The 16227-nt window shown below is 46.3% G+C and overlaps 1 protein-coding gene across 1 annotated transcript in view; it reads left to right on the forward strand.

Annotated features, from left to right (window-relative positions):
• The window catches only part of MAN2A1 (mannosidase alpha class 2A member 1), a 1212885-nt gene that overhangs the window by 436357 nt on the left and 760301 nt on the right, over positions 1-16227 (forward strand). Inside the window, exon 7 of the mRNA XM_078675492.1 lies at positions 6714-6900. Coding sequence (XP_078531618.1) covers positions 6714-6900 — 187 coding nt within the window. The remainder of the gene's footprint in view (positions 1-6713; positions 6901-16227) is intronic.

The following is a 16227-nucleotide window of genomic DNA, read 5'->3' on the forward strand; positions in this document are numbered from 1 at the left end:
CTTCCTTTCTCATTTGATAAAAAAAATGAAACACAATGTTAACTTCCTTTTTATCTTACAGGTTGTGTTTCACAAATTGGCGCCCACCCCCCACACCTGTAAAACTCAACGTTCAAGGATTCTGCAATGATGCGTGGCCATTGTAACAACTTCTGAGAAGGCTGCTTCGACACGTAGTGCACCCTCTTTGAATCAGGCCAATAGCTAAAGGTGAACAAAGAAGCTTGTTTATGAAACGACAAGTCATCTGTGACAGGAGAGAGTGAGTAGTGTGCAGCAGCTTGACTGCGTAGAAATGTACAATTACCTCCAGGCAGTGAGACTAGATAGGTAACAACAGTTTGAGGGACAGATGTACGAGCCCTTTGCACCACTTTTGTGTCACTTTTAACATGGGAAAAGTGGTGCAAGGAGCTTCTAAATCTGCCTCTGACTTCCCCCCAAAAAAACACTCACCTCCGGACTCTACGAGTCAATGGGGTGCAACATTCTAGATACCCAATATTGAGAAGTCAACGTTATGCAGTGGAAATGCATGGGATATTCTACTTTGGAAAAAACAGTGCACAGACACCTCCTTACAGTGGAACTTGTTGTAATATAGTATCATGAGTGTACAAATAAATAAACCAAAAATATATATGTGTGCATTTGTATGTACTATGCTATTACTAACTCTATATACAATCTTTCAGATCACTAAAGTAGAGGGTGCACTATGAACCAGCACGTGCTTGGACGCACAACGGAGGCAAAAGGTGAGCTACGAGTATTTTCTCCAGTATTAACTGCTCTATCTATAACTTTCTCTCTCTCACACTTTTAATGTTGGTTTTTTCTCTCTTTCACTCTCTCACATCGTTTCTCTTTCTGTTTTAATGTTATGGACGCTGCTGTCCACTCTGACGTGTAGAACCAAAGCTGAGTTCAAGTTGTGAACTCTGTTGGCCACAGTGTTTAAGCAGAGCGGCCTAGATATACAATCCTTCCGATTAAATGCATTAGAATTAAAAGAGCTTATTTACAATCCCCTTGCGCCACATTTGCATCGCTTTCAATATAAGAAAAGTAACACAAAAGTGGCACAAGTCTTGTAAATAAGCCCTAAAGAATATTGTCCTGCATAATGACTTGATCTCTCGCCTAATTCTCTCTCATCTCTGAATCGTTTTAATGACCTGTTGATCTATAGTGTAAATCTGACGCCGTAGGCACTTTCATACAGACACCTCTTGAACGCGGGCCTATAAGACAAGTGAAATGTATCAGGCACACTGATGACATAAAAATAAGGAAATATCGCCACGTGTTACCTTGACTTGTAATGTTTGACCTCATTTAGTCACATTGATCTAATTTTAAACACTAATTTTCATTTTTGTTTTGCAGATTACCTACCATACGTCTATTGGAGTCCATATCACATTTTGTTTATTCTATTGTTTTGTTAAAGTTATGTTTCTAGTTATTTAATATATTGTTATCTTTAAGTTACATTTCCAGTTATTTATTGTTGTTTTAATAAAAATTAATTTCAAAAAAGTATATACGTCTTCTTTTTTTGGAGGGTGTTGGTCCCCAATAGAAATGATATTGATAATTTGAAGTATAATTCTGAGGCCAACTCTTTACCTGGTCTTTACCAGAGTCTATAGCTACGACTAACTGTTCCTATGGAAAAGTTTTAAAACTCCAGCACAGTAACTTTTTTCTGAGCAACATAGTGTGGTGTACTTCTAACCTCTGTGCTCACGTAAGTGTTCCATGAACTGTTACTATGGTAACAGGCAGAAAGCCGTTTGGGGGTAGGGTTGAAAGATACTGGCTGTACAGAAACCGTTATATTTACCCTGGATCCTCTACATTACAGAAAGGAAAGCAAAGTAAAACAAAACTCTGTGTACCAGGTTTACAACTCCCTTGCGCCACCTTTGCGTTCAAGGCCCCCACATGCAAAATTAGAAGTGTGTGAGCCTCAACGATGCCCCATAAGCCCCGGGAACCACCACGCCCCGGGGATTTGTGTATTGTGGGAGGCAGGCTGCGTGACCCTCTGCCTGGAGACCTCGAGGGCCCTGGGGACCGCCAAGCCCCAGGGCCGGCTCCTGCAGTGTTCCGGGGTGCCTATGAGAGGGCGGGAGTCTCACGCCTTCCGCCCTTCCATAGCAAACTTAGTTTGCATTTTGAAAGACAGAGCAGTGAAATCGGATCTCACTTTCAAAATCCAAACCAGATTGCGTTTCCACATGCAAGTTAGCATCTCCCCATGCGGAAAAGCAAAGCCGGCTCCCGAAGAACGCGGGAAGCCGGCGGGACCGTGGGGACATTGTGGCTCCCCCCACGGTCCCCAACATTTTTTATAAGACCTGGGGAGTACGGTCCCCGGGAATATTAGAAATTACTGATAGGGTCTATTTTTTTACGGTAAAAGTAAAAGTCACGAACCCAGCGCAGCACGCGCTGGATGCACGACTCATAATCTGTAGGGTGCGCGACTCCAGTGCCTTTGGTGCACAACTTCTACGCGTTTGGGAGCAGGCATTACTTTTCCACATGGAGACCTACTAACATGCAGCTCGCCACGTGGAAAAGCAATCTGATTTACATTTTGAAAGAGAAAACTGATTTCCTTGCTATAGGAGGGCTGGATGGACACCCCGGGACACTGCAGGAAACGGCCCTCCCACAATACATAAAGCCCCAGGGAGTGTTGGTCCCCGGGGCTTTGGAGACCTTGCAGCCCCCCCCAACCATTTTTTTTGTATCGGAGGTAACGGGGCCCTTCAGTGCTCCAGGAGCGGGGCCACGCAGTCCCCCTCCCACAATACATAAAGCCCCGGAGGGTGGTGGTCCCCAAGGCTTTGGAGACCTTTGACCCCTCCCCCACCATTTTGGTTTTTTTTTTAGCCCCGGGGGGTGACGATCCCCGAGGCTGGGGGGCCCCTCTTGGCCCCACATAAAATTTAATAATTTTGCCCCCGGTATTTAATCCTCCGGGGACTAATTATAAAAAAAACTGTTTTATTTTATTTATTTTACGGCACAGTCCGCGCACCCTACACGCACCTGCCAGGTTTAAAAAAATAAATAAATGTGGGCCCTGGGGGTCCTTTTGGGACCCCCTAAGCAGGTCTAGAGGGTAAAATTATTTCTACCCTGCCCCCTTTTTCTGTTTTGCACATATATTTCACTGACTTCCTCAGCCTCGCTTCTACCGAGGCACAAAATGGCTGCCAACAGTTCCTGGTTTCGAATGTTGACAACCACTTGACAGCCAATTAGCATTCAACGCGTGATCGGAAGGGTGCGCTTATGGTACAATGACAATCCTCGCACACTCCGCGGATCCACCGCGCCCATGATATATAAATGACTTTAACTGTCATTTTCTAAGGAACTACTGAACAGATTGACACCATATAAGCAAAAGGCACAAGTCTGAACTAAGGACTACCTCTTTGCCAAATTTGGCGTAATTCCGTTCAGCCGTTCGGGCTGTAGCTGTGGCTAAAGGTCCTAGGGGAAATTGCATGGGGAAAATACGTTTTGGGACCTCCCTTTTTTCTCGGCCCCCACTTGACGAATCACCCCGAAACTTTCAGGATAGAAGCGGACCAAAGCTGACCAAATGTTTGGAAAATTTCGCAAAGATTCATCAATCAGTGCCAAAGATATTGGGAATAGAATGTTGCGGATTTCCTATGCATAATAGGTCCTAACTATAACTACCTACTCATTCCAGCATTTTTTTGTTGAGTTTTATACAGTGTGAACTAGACCCGATGGTATCAGAGTGCTTTAAATGAGCACCAGTTACGTTACAGACAGACGCGTTCATTTTTTTTAAGGAACAGGGAGATTAAGTGATTTTCTCAGGATCACATAATGTTGGGTGTCCCTACCAAGACTCGAATCCAGTTCCCCTGCTCCGAGGTCAACCGCCCTAGCTGTTAGGCCACATTCTCTCCCCAGTGATTGTATGGAAGCTGCACATTCTAGCGCCCTTTGTTTTGGTACTTTCAAACTGCCTACTTCTTGCAGATAGATTTACTTCCATCAGGACCTGTCCCTGATATAGTTCACAATTGTAATGTTAAGTCTGTAAGTAGTATGTGGCCTAATATGCCCCAAAACATTGTTGCAGTTGACAGCCCTCTATGTGAAGTTTGCTACAAGGAATATCCAGCACCATTCACTTGGGACACCTGACAGATTGTCCATTAAGTGCGATAGCCTGAGAGTTGTCTTTTTTATTTTAATCCTACCATCCCCCTGCCAGCGATTTCAGCTTCCTCCTGATCATGGTGAATCTACACCACTCCTTCGTGCCCACAAGCACTTCTCCCAGAGAGTAGAAGTGCTGCTGAAAAGTGCTGCTTACCTGAGCACAGAGTACAGTTTGCAGGAGGTACCTGTGCATGGTTCATCACGTTTCAGGATCTGTGTTAGAAAAGTCTGGCAAGAGAACTGGAATCTCCACCCCATCAGGTCTGGAATGAAGGTAGTGCCACATCCACAGCAGTAACTCACCCCTGTTTAGTCAGCAGCACACTCAACGCACCAGTTCAACTATGCTGAACCAGTTTAACTATACAAGGATCACCAGTACCAAGTTGGGATGTAGAGAAGTTCCAGGTACAACACAGAGCCTTATGACTTGGAACCCTTCTTAAACTAGGTTTATTTGCACCTGAAACAGGGCTCTTACACAACAATGCCAACCTCCTTAATGGTCAGCCACCCTCTCTACAAGAGAATATACGTTTTAATTATATATAGAGGAAATATTTCTGCAACTATAACTTTTTTATTATTGGTTTTATGTTTGCTAGTAAGCTACCTATCTGGAGGGTGAAGAATCACCCCTATATTGTAAACCTTGTAATAGAGGAACAAGCTGGCAGTGGTGCCTAAAATTATCGGTTTTTGGACACTTGAAGGTAACACTAATTGTACAAAAGTGTGCTGGTTCAGAGAATATTGTTAGATTATAGATTTTCTAGCTCAAGAGTGGTGAATTCATTAATTAGATCCTGCTTACGTTTTTTTCAGTGACATTAATTTTAAAAGAAATATATTTCAACAAGGTGTTTATTCATAGATTATATTCAATCTTGTTTTGTTGCAGTTTTGAAGACCAGCACATTTCCATATTTTGTGGTACGGAGTCGATAGTAGAACTAATATGTTTTCTTTTTGATGAATAATAAATCAATATTTATTTTAATACAATTCTATCACCCCTTGGGGTATCTGGGCGCTGATGCTGCCAGAGCTTAGTAAAAAAAACAGGTCTTGAGTTTCTTCTTGAAGACTTCTAGGGTGGGTGTAATCTGTAGGTTGAGGGGTAGGTTGTTCCAGGACTAGGTGGCGATGTAGGAGAAGGAGTGGCCACCACTGCAGTGGTTACATGGGGTGTGGGTGAGGTCAAGTGAGGTGGAATGCAGGTGTCTTGAGGGCTGCTGGAATTTCAGTCGATAGTTTAGGTTGGACGGTCCCTAGTTGTGTAAGGATTTGTTGGCATGCTTAAGGATCTTGAACTGGCATCTCTTCTGAACTGGAAGCAGTGGCATTTCGGGTTCTGAGGTGTGGTGTGGTGTGGGGTGGGTCCATTTAGGGAGGTCCAGGATGAGTCTGGCTATACTGTTCTGTATAGTCTGGAGTCATCTGAGGAGATAGGTGTAGATTCCAGTGTATCGGGCATGTCCGTTCTCAAGGTGGCTGGTGGTGAGTGACTGGGTGATGGTGTTTCTGGTGTTGAGTGGGTTCCATCTTAAGATTCTATAGAGCAATGAGAGGGTTTGAAAGCAGGAGGAGGCAACTGTGTTGATTTGGCGTTTCATGGTCAGTGGGCTGTCGAAGATGATGCCCAGGTTGCATGCATGGTCAGTCGGTGTGTGTGTTGGTCCGAGTTCCACCAGCCACCAGGTTTGGTCCCAAGTGGCGGTGTTCTTTCCAAATGTCAGCACTTCTGTTTTGTCCAAATTCAGTGTGAGGCAGTTGTCTCTCATCCAATTGGCTATGTTGGTCATTGCGTTGTGGAAGTTGGTTCTAGTGTTGGAGGGATCTTCGGTGAGCGTGAGGATTAGTTGGATGGCGTAAGCATAGAAGATTATGCTGAGTCCATGGGAACTGACGAGGGGGGTCATGTAGATGTTGAAGAGTGTGAGGCTGAGGGATGATCTTTGGGATACGTCACAGATGAGTTTCTTGGGGGGCGAAGGTGAAGAAAGGCAGACAGATGCTCTGTATGTGTCCTGTGAGGAATAAGGCGATCCATTTGAAGGTGTTCTGCTGAATCCCTAATCTGCGGAGTCTGTTGATGAGGGTGTGGTGGGAGATGGTGTAGAAAGCCACCGAGAGGTCGTGGAGGATCAGTTTCTCTGTGGTCGAGTAGGGTTATGATGTCATCTGTGGCGGCGATCGTGCGGAGCGGCAATCTGTGCAGTCCTCTAGCAATAAAAGAGCAGTAGTAGATTCATTTATATTTGCTGCAAAAATGTAACAGCTGAGGTAAGTGAATGGAAAAGGGTCAGGTCTGAGTATTTTATTGTAGTGAGATTTTCAAGAATATTGGCTTCAGGTAAAATTTTACAAATTGAAATTAAAGCGACAGTTTTCCGAGTACCTGTGAAAGGGGTGAGAATAAGTCTTGCTGTATAAGAGGAGATTACTTATTCAGACGTTTTCCTTTTTGATCCTGTTTTATTCAGATTCTGAATCCAGCACCGATATTTTATGCCACATGATGCCTTTTTACAGCTATGATATTCCCCATACATGCGGTCCTGATCCCAAAATCTGCTGCCAATTTGATTTCAAACGTCTTCCAGGCGGCAGAATAAATTGCCCATGGAGAATACCTCCTGAAGAAATCCATCCTGGAAATATCCAACATAGGTAATTTCGCATATCATTCAATTTAGAAATGTAAATGGTTAAATGTGTATGAAATGTATTTTGAGCGGTCATCGATTAAATATGCTGTGGGTTTCCCTATAGTGTTTAAGTTGAAGGTGTGGAATTAGGAAGGCTAAAAAATAGATGTATTTTTCGAATCCCTTGATTCATGTTCCTTGTGTTTCGCACTTACGTGATAAATATGGTATAGGTTTCTCCTTCTGTTTTTAATTTAGTTTTGTGTCACTTGTAAAATCCTCGAATCGTCATTTTAAATAATTAGAAAATCCAAGTTATCATCAATGAAACCTGGAGTGGAAAGCTTGGGAGAGAGTTGGCCAGTCATTAGAATGTCCCCATTACACATTTACTTTAGTTATAGCCTTGCTGAGGGCAGTGGTGCTGGAACAGTTTTCAGAGTGGCGGTTTTTCCATTGTTATATGACTTAAGCCATAGGGATTGTGAAAAATACAAGCATCAGACAAAACTTTACAACGTTTTCTGTTGAAATTGCGACTAAATTTGCATATGCACGGAGTTTTACTGATAAAACGATGTGTGTAAATCGTGTTTCAGTTCATATTTATAATTTGCACCAAGTAAACTGATTTTATTTGTTTCTATTACAATCTTCATTTCCATTGCACTTCAGAATTACAAAAAAGTGGTTCATTTGTGTTTTCCTAATTGCTTATGTATTTAGAAATATGTGTATATTTATTTTACAGGTATTTCTATAGTAGAAAAAAAAACTGAACTCCTACAACCTTTCCGTTCACTTCCTGTACCCCAGCAAGATTGTCACCTAGGCCACTTTAAAACAAATCCTCTCACTTTGCAATCAGAGAAATACAAGTAAACACCAGTTTCCAAATAAGTAGGGATTTGTCAGACAGCAAAGTCTGACATTTGACCACTGCAGCAAATGCTACATAATAAAAACAAAATCTAAAGGCATGTGTTTAATCATTTACCTTCTGAACTTCAGCATGGCTATTTTAGGGGAACCTCGACTTCCAGCACCTATGGGTGAGGGAGCATTCTGTGGCTGCTCGTTTTTGGTTGTTTGCTTTTTCATACTTGCTTTCTCTATTTGTCTTTTTTTTCTGTCTTTCTCTCCTCCTCTGTGGCGCTGAAATTAGAGCCTTTTATGCAACACATCAAGTGTCAGATGGTGTCTTCTGACCAGCTGCTGATGATTCATTTAATGTAGTGATTACTTTCCTTTCAGTGGTTCAAAAAATGAAGGCGTTTCTGATACTATTACTGGGGTACAGGAGAGTGTGTAAGAAGAATGCTGCAGTATATCAACTTGCTATTACACATATGTAAATAAAAATGTCTCTTTTGTTCATAGGCAATTTTTTTTAAGGATTACAAAAATATCGTCCGTTTCGAAACACAGTGGGGCGCGCAGTATTATATTCCTATTCCGAATTCTACACCTTCAAATGAGGAGTACAATTACAATAACTAGGGCTAGGAGAAATATAAATAACCCTGGCATAATTAGCTTGATTTTGGAAAATGTGCATTTCGCTTGTTAGTCGAATATCCTGAAATTATTCCATATACTTACGCCACAGATTGTGGCAAAATGATAGATCAAGGTTGCACAAACAGCAGAACACGAGATAGTGTTGTTCCTACTTGCATTTTTTTCGCACGAAAGGCCTCATGTCACAAAATGACTTAAGGGCACATTGCATGTTAAAATATAGTGCTAAATGACGGATTTGCATTTCGTTTAAATATATTTAATTATGCTGACACCAGCAGGCCACCATCCCTGTGATAGCTGCAATTCTTAATGGGTCGCAAACTGCGATCAACCCCGAAAATAGTCATGAGGTAGGTCAATGTTGCAACCCCCGTTAAGAATTGCTTAATGAAACCTAATGTGTTTGGAGAAGTGTGGCTCAGGGGTTAGAGGCAGCAGACCCGAAAGCTGAGATTGGTCCTGGACCAGGGTTCAATTCCCCGCCTCGGCGGGTCTTGGGCTAAAAATTCCACGGACTCGATAATTCTCGCCCCGGTGCCTCCTCGACTCACGGGTTCACACTCTGCGACTCTGGGCAATAGCTTGCTTAATCTCCACAACGGCCCCTCGCGGCGGGATGCCTGACTTTCACCTTGTGGATACCCTGCTATCTCACAGGGGAATACCAGGACGGGTTCCCTAAGCAAGCGCCGGGACACCCACTGCGGGTAGCTGTGCGCTATATAAGCTCAACTACATTTACATTTACATTTACATTAGGAATAGCAATTTCCTAATTGCGATTCGCAGAAAATTTATGAATTCTCTATTCCTAAAATCTGTACCTGTGGCCCCTAATTCCCCCAGGCCCCTTGTTCAGGGAACAGTTCATAGTGGGCAGTGAGAGCAGCTTCTGGTAATATAGACCCTGTGTTTAAGCTTTGTTAGTCGCACTCTTTGGCACAGAGGAGTTAGGTTTCTCATCACCTTCAGTACATTGGATTTATCGCTCAGAGGGTACTAAGTAGCCTAATTCTCCTTCCCTGAAGAGGCAATAACGGCTTTTAATTATTTTTCCCTCATCATGGACTCTTTCCTGCTACTCCGTCCCATATTTCTGGGTGAGGCTAATTAAGAACACTTGTGTTAACCTAAAGAAACAGTTTGATCACATTTCATAATGTGTCGAGTGCCTGTAATCAAACTGTTAGTTAATGAATGTTTTATTGACTTGTACAACTGGTAAATAATTCTTAACATGCAGTAAATATCTGTACATTATAGAGAGAGTAAACTGTTCATATTTGCTTAATAATTGCATACAAATCCCCTAGAAAGAAGTGACTCAAACAGATGGATTCACCAAAGAACAAAAATATATGTTCGAGGCATGTGTGGTTTTAGGTACACATGCGTTGCATGCTCCTGCCATCTAGTGTTTGGTCCGGATGTGTGCAAGTTGTTTTTCTTCAAAGAAGTCCTTCGAGTCACGAGGTAGAGTGACTCCTTCTCTTGGTGATAATGTGAATGAGCATCAATTCCATTGTTAATTGTTTTCGTTCTACCGTCTGGTTTCGATGTGTGTGCCTACACCTCGGTTTGCCAATGTTGTGGTTTTTTTGGTTCGCTCACTACCTTTCCCTTTGTCTATATTGTTTCAACTGCGTTTCCAATTCTTACATATCGAACTTTACATATTTCATCGAGTCACTTCGACCACCAACCCCGTAGGACCTCGTCCTTTGCGGCCTATCTTCAGCCTCCATCAAGTTTTCTGAAGAATGTCTTGCTGGTGATGGACGGACGCCCTTCTTATGTAGTCTTCGCTGCCATGCGAAGTACTCGCAGTCTGACTAACACCAGGTCTGTAATCTTTGCCTGTCCGTGAATCACAGAGAAGCTAATTGCAACGCTTGCTGCTCCTTTCACTGCAAGAAAAGCTTTTGAGATCTTTGCGAACGTTGGCTTGAGGTGTTGCGAAGGAGAATAGAGGACACTCCTGACCTTTTCGATCATGACGACAGTGAGGAGAAAGAATGCATCCTCAACCATCTGTTGCGGAGGAAGAGGCGTTCTTGATGGAGGGCAGTTTCGGATCCGACTCTGAGGTCTAACTGAAGATGGAGGAAGTAATGCCTGCCCGGCAGACTGTGAGTACAGTGCCCCTTGCCCCTCAACACTGTGTCAATCAGCCAAAAAGACATGCGGCTCCTTTGGAGCATCTTACAGAAGCCCTTGGTCCACCACAGCCTTCTGGCCATGGTCTGCACCAAGCAACTGTTTCGGACCCCCTTCCTTATGACTCGGCACCAAAAGGGCAACGAAAGCCAAAACCTTCAGAATCGAGCACTTCGGTCTCGGAACGCCTGCCAGTGAATTACAGTGCCGGCACCAAAACCTTTACATCCGACATCGAAGCCTGATTTTGGGATTCCAGTGGAGCCAATCCTTCTTGGACTCCAAGAGCCTAAACACAACCAGATTCACATCCAGCCTCATACTGGCCTTATCCATGCCAAACTTCGGCATTGAGTCCTCCACCACACAAAAGACAATTATCTTTCTAGAAGGCTCTGGATGTACTGGTTACCTGCAAAACACAGCAAGAAGGCAGATAAGGCCACCAGTCCTTTACCTCTTGCGTCACCCACACCACCTCCACCAGCTTCACCCTCTCCACCAAATTCTACAGGAGCCCCATTGGATATGTCACCTCAGTGCTCTCCACATTCTTATCCACAGGGCATGGTCGGGGACAGGACACTTTTGGTACACCACCACATATTAAACCCTGGGATATCTATTATATCAATCCACCAGGGGACACAGATCTATATCATGCCCAATCTTCCCCTCCTAATGACTCAATATCTTATCAGGAGCTTGTAGGGATAGCTGCTTCAATCCATCAAGTGGAACTCCATAAAGAGCCCTTTGAAGATCATTTTCGCTTTGAGGCCCTTTCCTCCACTCACAGGCGTGCACAATATCTCCCAATCTAAAGCGCATGCTTAGGCATACGGACGCCAACTTTAAAGATCCTATTAGGGCTAGGGTTACAACATCCAGGGTAGAAAGGAAGTATAAGGCCTCCTCATCTTATCCCATTTACACGCGGGTACATCTTCCGCCATACACCCTGGTCATCCCCACTGCTCACAAATGAGCAAACTCACAAGTCAGCAGAGATACCCAGCCGTCCGATAAAGAAAGCAAACCTATAGGCATGGCAGGAAAAAGGGTTGCAGCACAATCTGCCAACTAATGGCGTATCTCCAAACCTATGGGCCATCTAGCTCAATATGATCGTGCTCACTGGCAAGAGGTGGAAGACCTTCTCCAATACCTCCAAGATGAGCACTAGAAATGGGGCCAAGAACTTTTCTCTGAAGGCAAGCTTCTATCCCAACACCCCCATCATCTGTGCCTTTGACTCAGCTGACACTGCAGATTGGGGTATTAATACTAGCATCCTACTACGAAGGCATGATTGGCTCCGCATTTCTAGTCTCAAACCAGAAGTTCAACACAATGTGCGCAACATGCCGTTTGATAAAGAAAATCTGTTTGACCCTCAGGTGTACCAAACATTAGAAAAAAAGACTGAGACTGGAAAAGCAATGTGGACTCTCCAAACACCTGCTCCCTGAGGCTCCTTTCGCCACCCCACCTATTGTGGAGGTTCCAAAGCAACCTCTTCTGACACCTTCATCTCATATCAGCGCAATCGGGGTCAACATACCTCCCCTCAGGTTTATTTCTGAGAGGCCTACAGAGGAAACAATTCCAAAGGCAAGAGCGCTTCCCCACGCTGAATAACACCCACCATCAAACAATGACTTCCCTCTCCTACCTCTTGGAGGTTGATTACAACTTTTCCTACCCACATGGCAAACTGTTAATTCATACCAGTGGGTGTTGGATATTATCCAACATGACTATTGTCTTGAGCTCATTAACACACCTCACAACGTTCCTCCTTGCAATCACAGAATATCAATGGAACTTCACACTGCTCAAACAGGAGGTCCAAGCTCTCCTCCTCAAAGAAGCTATGGAACCTGTCCCTGTATGTCACCATGGTTCAAGAGTGTACTCTCTGTGCTTCCTAATTCCTAAAACAGACGGCTCTTTATGGTCAATTCTAGATCTCAGGCCCCTAAACAAATAAATCCGTCCAGAGCACTTCCACATGGTAACCCTACAAGATATTATCTCACTTCTACAAAAGGTCGACTTTATGGCTACACTAGACCTAAACGAGACCTATTTTCATATACCAATACACGCAGCACATCGCAGATATCTCAGATTTGTGGTGGGGGCAGACATCAGTTCAAAGTCCTTCCTTTCGGGATAATTACAGCACCTTGGGTATTTACTAAGTGCTTTGTGGTGGTAGCAGCACACCTACGCAAACAAAAAGTCCACGGACTTCCATATCTGGGCGATTGGCTTATCAAAGCCAACACTCACCAGCAGTGTCAACACCACACTCAGGTAATAATAGATCTGCTTCATCTCTAAAGGTTCACCAGCATTTTCACCAAGTCTCACCTTCAGCCACTACAGTTTCAGCCTTATTAGGTGCTGTTCTGAACACACAAGTAGGCCTGGCCTAGCCTATTCCAATACTACAAGAATCCAGTCTTCTAAGCGTTAATACCCCAATTTCATCTCAAATCTCCAACTCTCAATCAGAACAGCCATGCGTCTCTTAGGTGTGATGGCCTCCTGCATTGCCATAGTGCCTCTTGCACGACTACTCATGTAAACGTTGCATGAATACTTAACTCAACAGTGGTCTCAGTTACTGGGTCATTGGGAAAATCTAGTGTTGATAGGCTGCCACACTTATCACTGTCTGCAGTGGTGGAACATCAACAACCTATTACAGGGGCAGCCTTTTCTTGACCCTGTTCCCCACATCACTGTTGCAACAGACGCATCACTCATGGAATGTGGTGCACACTTGCAGGATCTCGCAGTACAGGGTCTTTGGAAGACCAAACACCTGGGTCTCCACATCAGCTACCTAGCGCTTCAAGCTGTTCATCCATCATTGAAAGCGTACCTACCGCACCTGATCAGCAAGTTGTCTTAGTCCGGTCGGACAATACGTATTACCCATAGAAACTGGGGGGAGAGGGGAGGGGCATGTTCTCCACAATTATATCACTTATCTCAGACTATTTGGCTCTGGTCTGTCCATCACAACATTCATCTGTTAGCGTAGTACCTTCCGGGAACAGACAATGATTTTGCCAACCTCCTCAGCAGGCTGCAGCAACAAGTCCACAAGTGGGAACTTCACCCACAAGTTCTTCTCCGATATTTACACAGATGGGGGCTCCCTCGAATACATCTGTTCGCAATTGCGAACAACGTTAAATGCCAAAACTTGGCCTCAAGGTTCCCACACCCACTATCCAGCGGCAACGCACTGTGGGTGAATTGGTGAGGGACATTTGCCTACACGTTTCCTCCTCTCCTTCCATTTCTGGATCGGAAGATCAGAAAAAACATCTCTTATGCTAATACTAGTAGCTCCCACATGGGTGCATCTGCCCTGGTGAATGTTACTGGACCTCTCTGTAGTTCCACATGAGAAGCTCCCCAACAGGGCGACTTTATCACTCAGAACCATGGAGAAGTCAGGTATCTGGATCCCAAGTCTCTCAACCTGGACACCTGCCTTCCGGGGATGATAGAATGTAGTTGCTTCAATCTCCCACCTAATTGTATGTCCATTCTTAAGCTTGTTGATCTGCCACTTGAGCATGCTATATGGCTAAATGGAAAAGATCTGTATGCTATCATTCAAAACAAATTGATCCTTTTAATTCCACAGTTCAGAACATTGTCTGTTACTTGCTTCATTTTCAAAACTCTGTGCTAGCATTCTTTTCCATGAGTTACTTCTCGCACGGAGGGCGTGGCTACGCGCGCAGCGAGACTGGCTGCACCCTAGCGGAGCTCCAGCGTGATCCCACACTCAGGGGTCAATTTATCCGTGAAATTCACCGCCTGGCCGGCCAGGGCTAGCAGCGAGTGACCGAAAGGTGCCCACGCAGCGTTGGACCGAAAATCGGAGTTCAACGAGCCCCGAGACCGCATCGGCACCAACGAGGCCGACGCAGCCGAGGAGGTGCTCACGGCGCCGGCGAGACCCACCAGGAAAGCCCGGTGCTGTAACCGGAAGTGAGGGCCGCGCGAACGGGACCCTTGGGAGACACGACCAAACGGCAGCGACGCCAGGACACACAGTCGGTAATCGCCCCCCGGCGGGCCACAGAAAGTGCGGCGCCGCAGAGGACCGCCATCCGGACTGACGCGATTAACCGAGGAGCGGAGGGGTGCCCATCCCCCATCGCCCACTGTCACAGGTGCGGACCGGCGCTGGAGAACGCGGACCCGGGTGACGCTCGGACTCCCGAGGGGCTGCACCCCCCAGGCTCCGGCAGGGCAGCAACCAGAAGCCCAGAACACCCCCCCAGGTCAGAGGCCAGCCCTGCACGGTGAGTGCCGAGGCGCGAGGCGCAGAGAACGCAGCGCCCACCTGAGCGCAGATCCGCCACTCGCGGCGCCACAGACCGGGCCCAGGGAACAGGCAGCAGCGAAACATCCAGGGGGGGCACCGCAGGCAGTCGCTACAGCACACACCACGAGGCACTGGTGGGGCGGAGCCGGCGGAAGCCGCGGACCACCTGGGAGACCTAGAACCCGACTGCCCACCCCACCCGCCATTGCTAACGGCAGCCAGGCCGCGGGCACGGGTCCACAGAGACTATTAGGTGTGGCGGACGCCGCAGGAAGACGCTACCTACTGCACACCACACGCGCTACAGCTGAACGCCACAGGATTTCGGCGCCCTCTAGGCCGCGGCATAACGAGACGCCCGACATAACGGGGAGTCGACGGGGAGCTTCAATTACGCCTCGCCACAGAAGCGACACGGAGCCACACGTTGCCTGGGCCGGAATCCGACCCGCGCAGTCCAACCTCACGGGAGACTCCAAGGTGGACATCCCTTCACTCCCCGACCTAGGAACATTGCCGGAACCCCAGCCGGTGGCACTGACAAGTACCGCGGCCGCAAACCGACACCCCGCCGGGGTCCCCCGAAGGCCAGCGCCCGCCCATGTCCGGGGGTGCCGGAAAACGCACGGGAACGGGGACCGCGTCCCAAAAGGGCAAAATGGATAAGACGCAGAAACAAACGGACGCGGATCCGGTGGCGACTAAACTGGACTCGGTGCTGGCAGCCATGGAACGCCTGGAAAGTTCCATCCAGTCCACCCGGACGTCCCTGGAGGCGAAAATAGACGGAGTCGCCATTGACCTAACGCACCTGAAGGAAGATCACAAGAAACTGGCTGAGCGCACCAAAACCCTGGAAACCACGGTGACGGGCATGGAACCTCGGGTCGCCCAGTCAGACAAGCAGATTAAAGATCTCCTCAACAGGGTGGAGTTCCTGGAGGACAGGGCAGAGGATGCAGAAGGGCGGGCGAGACGCAATAACGTCCGCATAGTGGGTTTGCCCGAAAAATGGGAAGGCAAGGATCCGACCACCCACGTAGAAGAATGGTTACGCACCCTGCTGCCGGAAGGTACCCTCTCACCGCACTTCGTGGTGGAACGGGCGCACAGAGTCCCGTCAAGGCCACTGCACACCGGCTCCAACCCGCGCCCATTCCTGCTCCGTATCCTGAATTACAGGGACCGGGATGCTGTCCTGAGAGAGACTCGGAAATTGGGCACCATACAGGTCGAGAACGCGAATATAATGTTCTTCCCAGACTACACGATCCAGGTGCAACGCCAACGACATTCATTCCTAAT

Source organism: Lissotriton helveticus, chromosome 2_1 (genome assembly GCF_964261635.1).
Source record: "Lissotriton helveticus chromosome 2_1, aLisHel1.1, whole genome shotgun sequence".
NCBI lineage: Eukaryota > Metazoa > Chordata > Amphibia > Caudata > Salamandridae > Lissotriton > Lissotriton helveticus.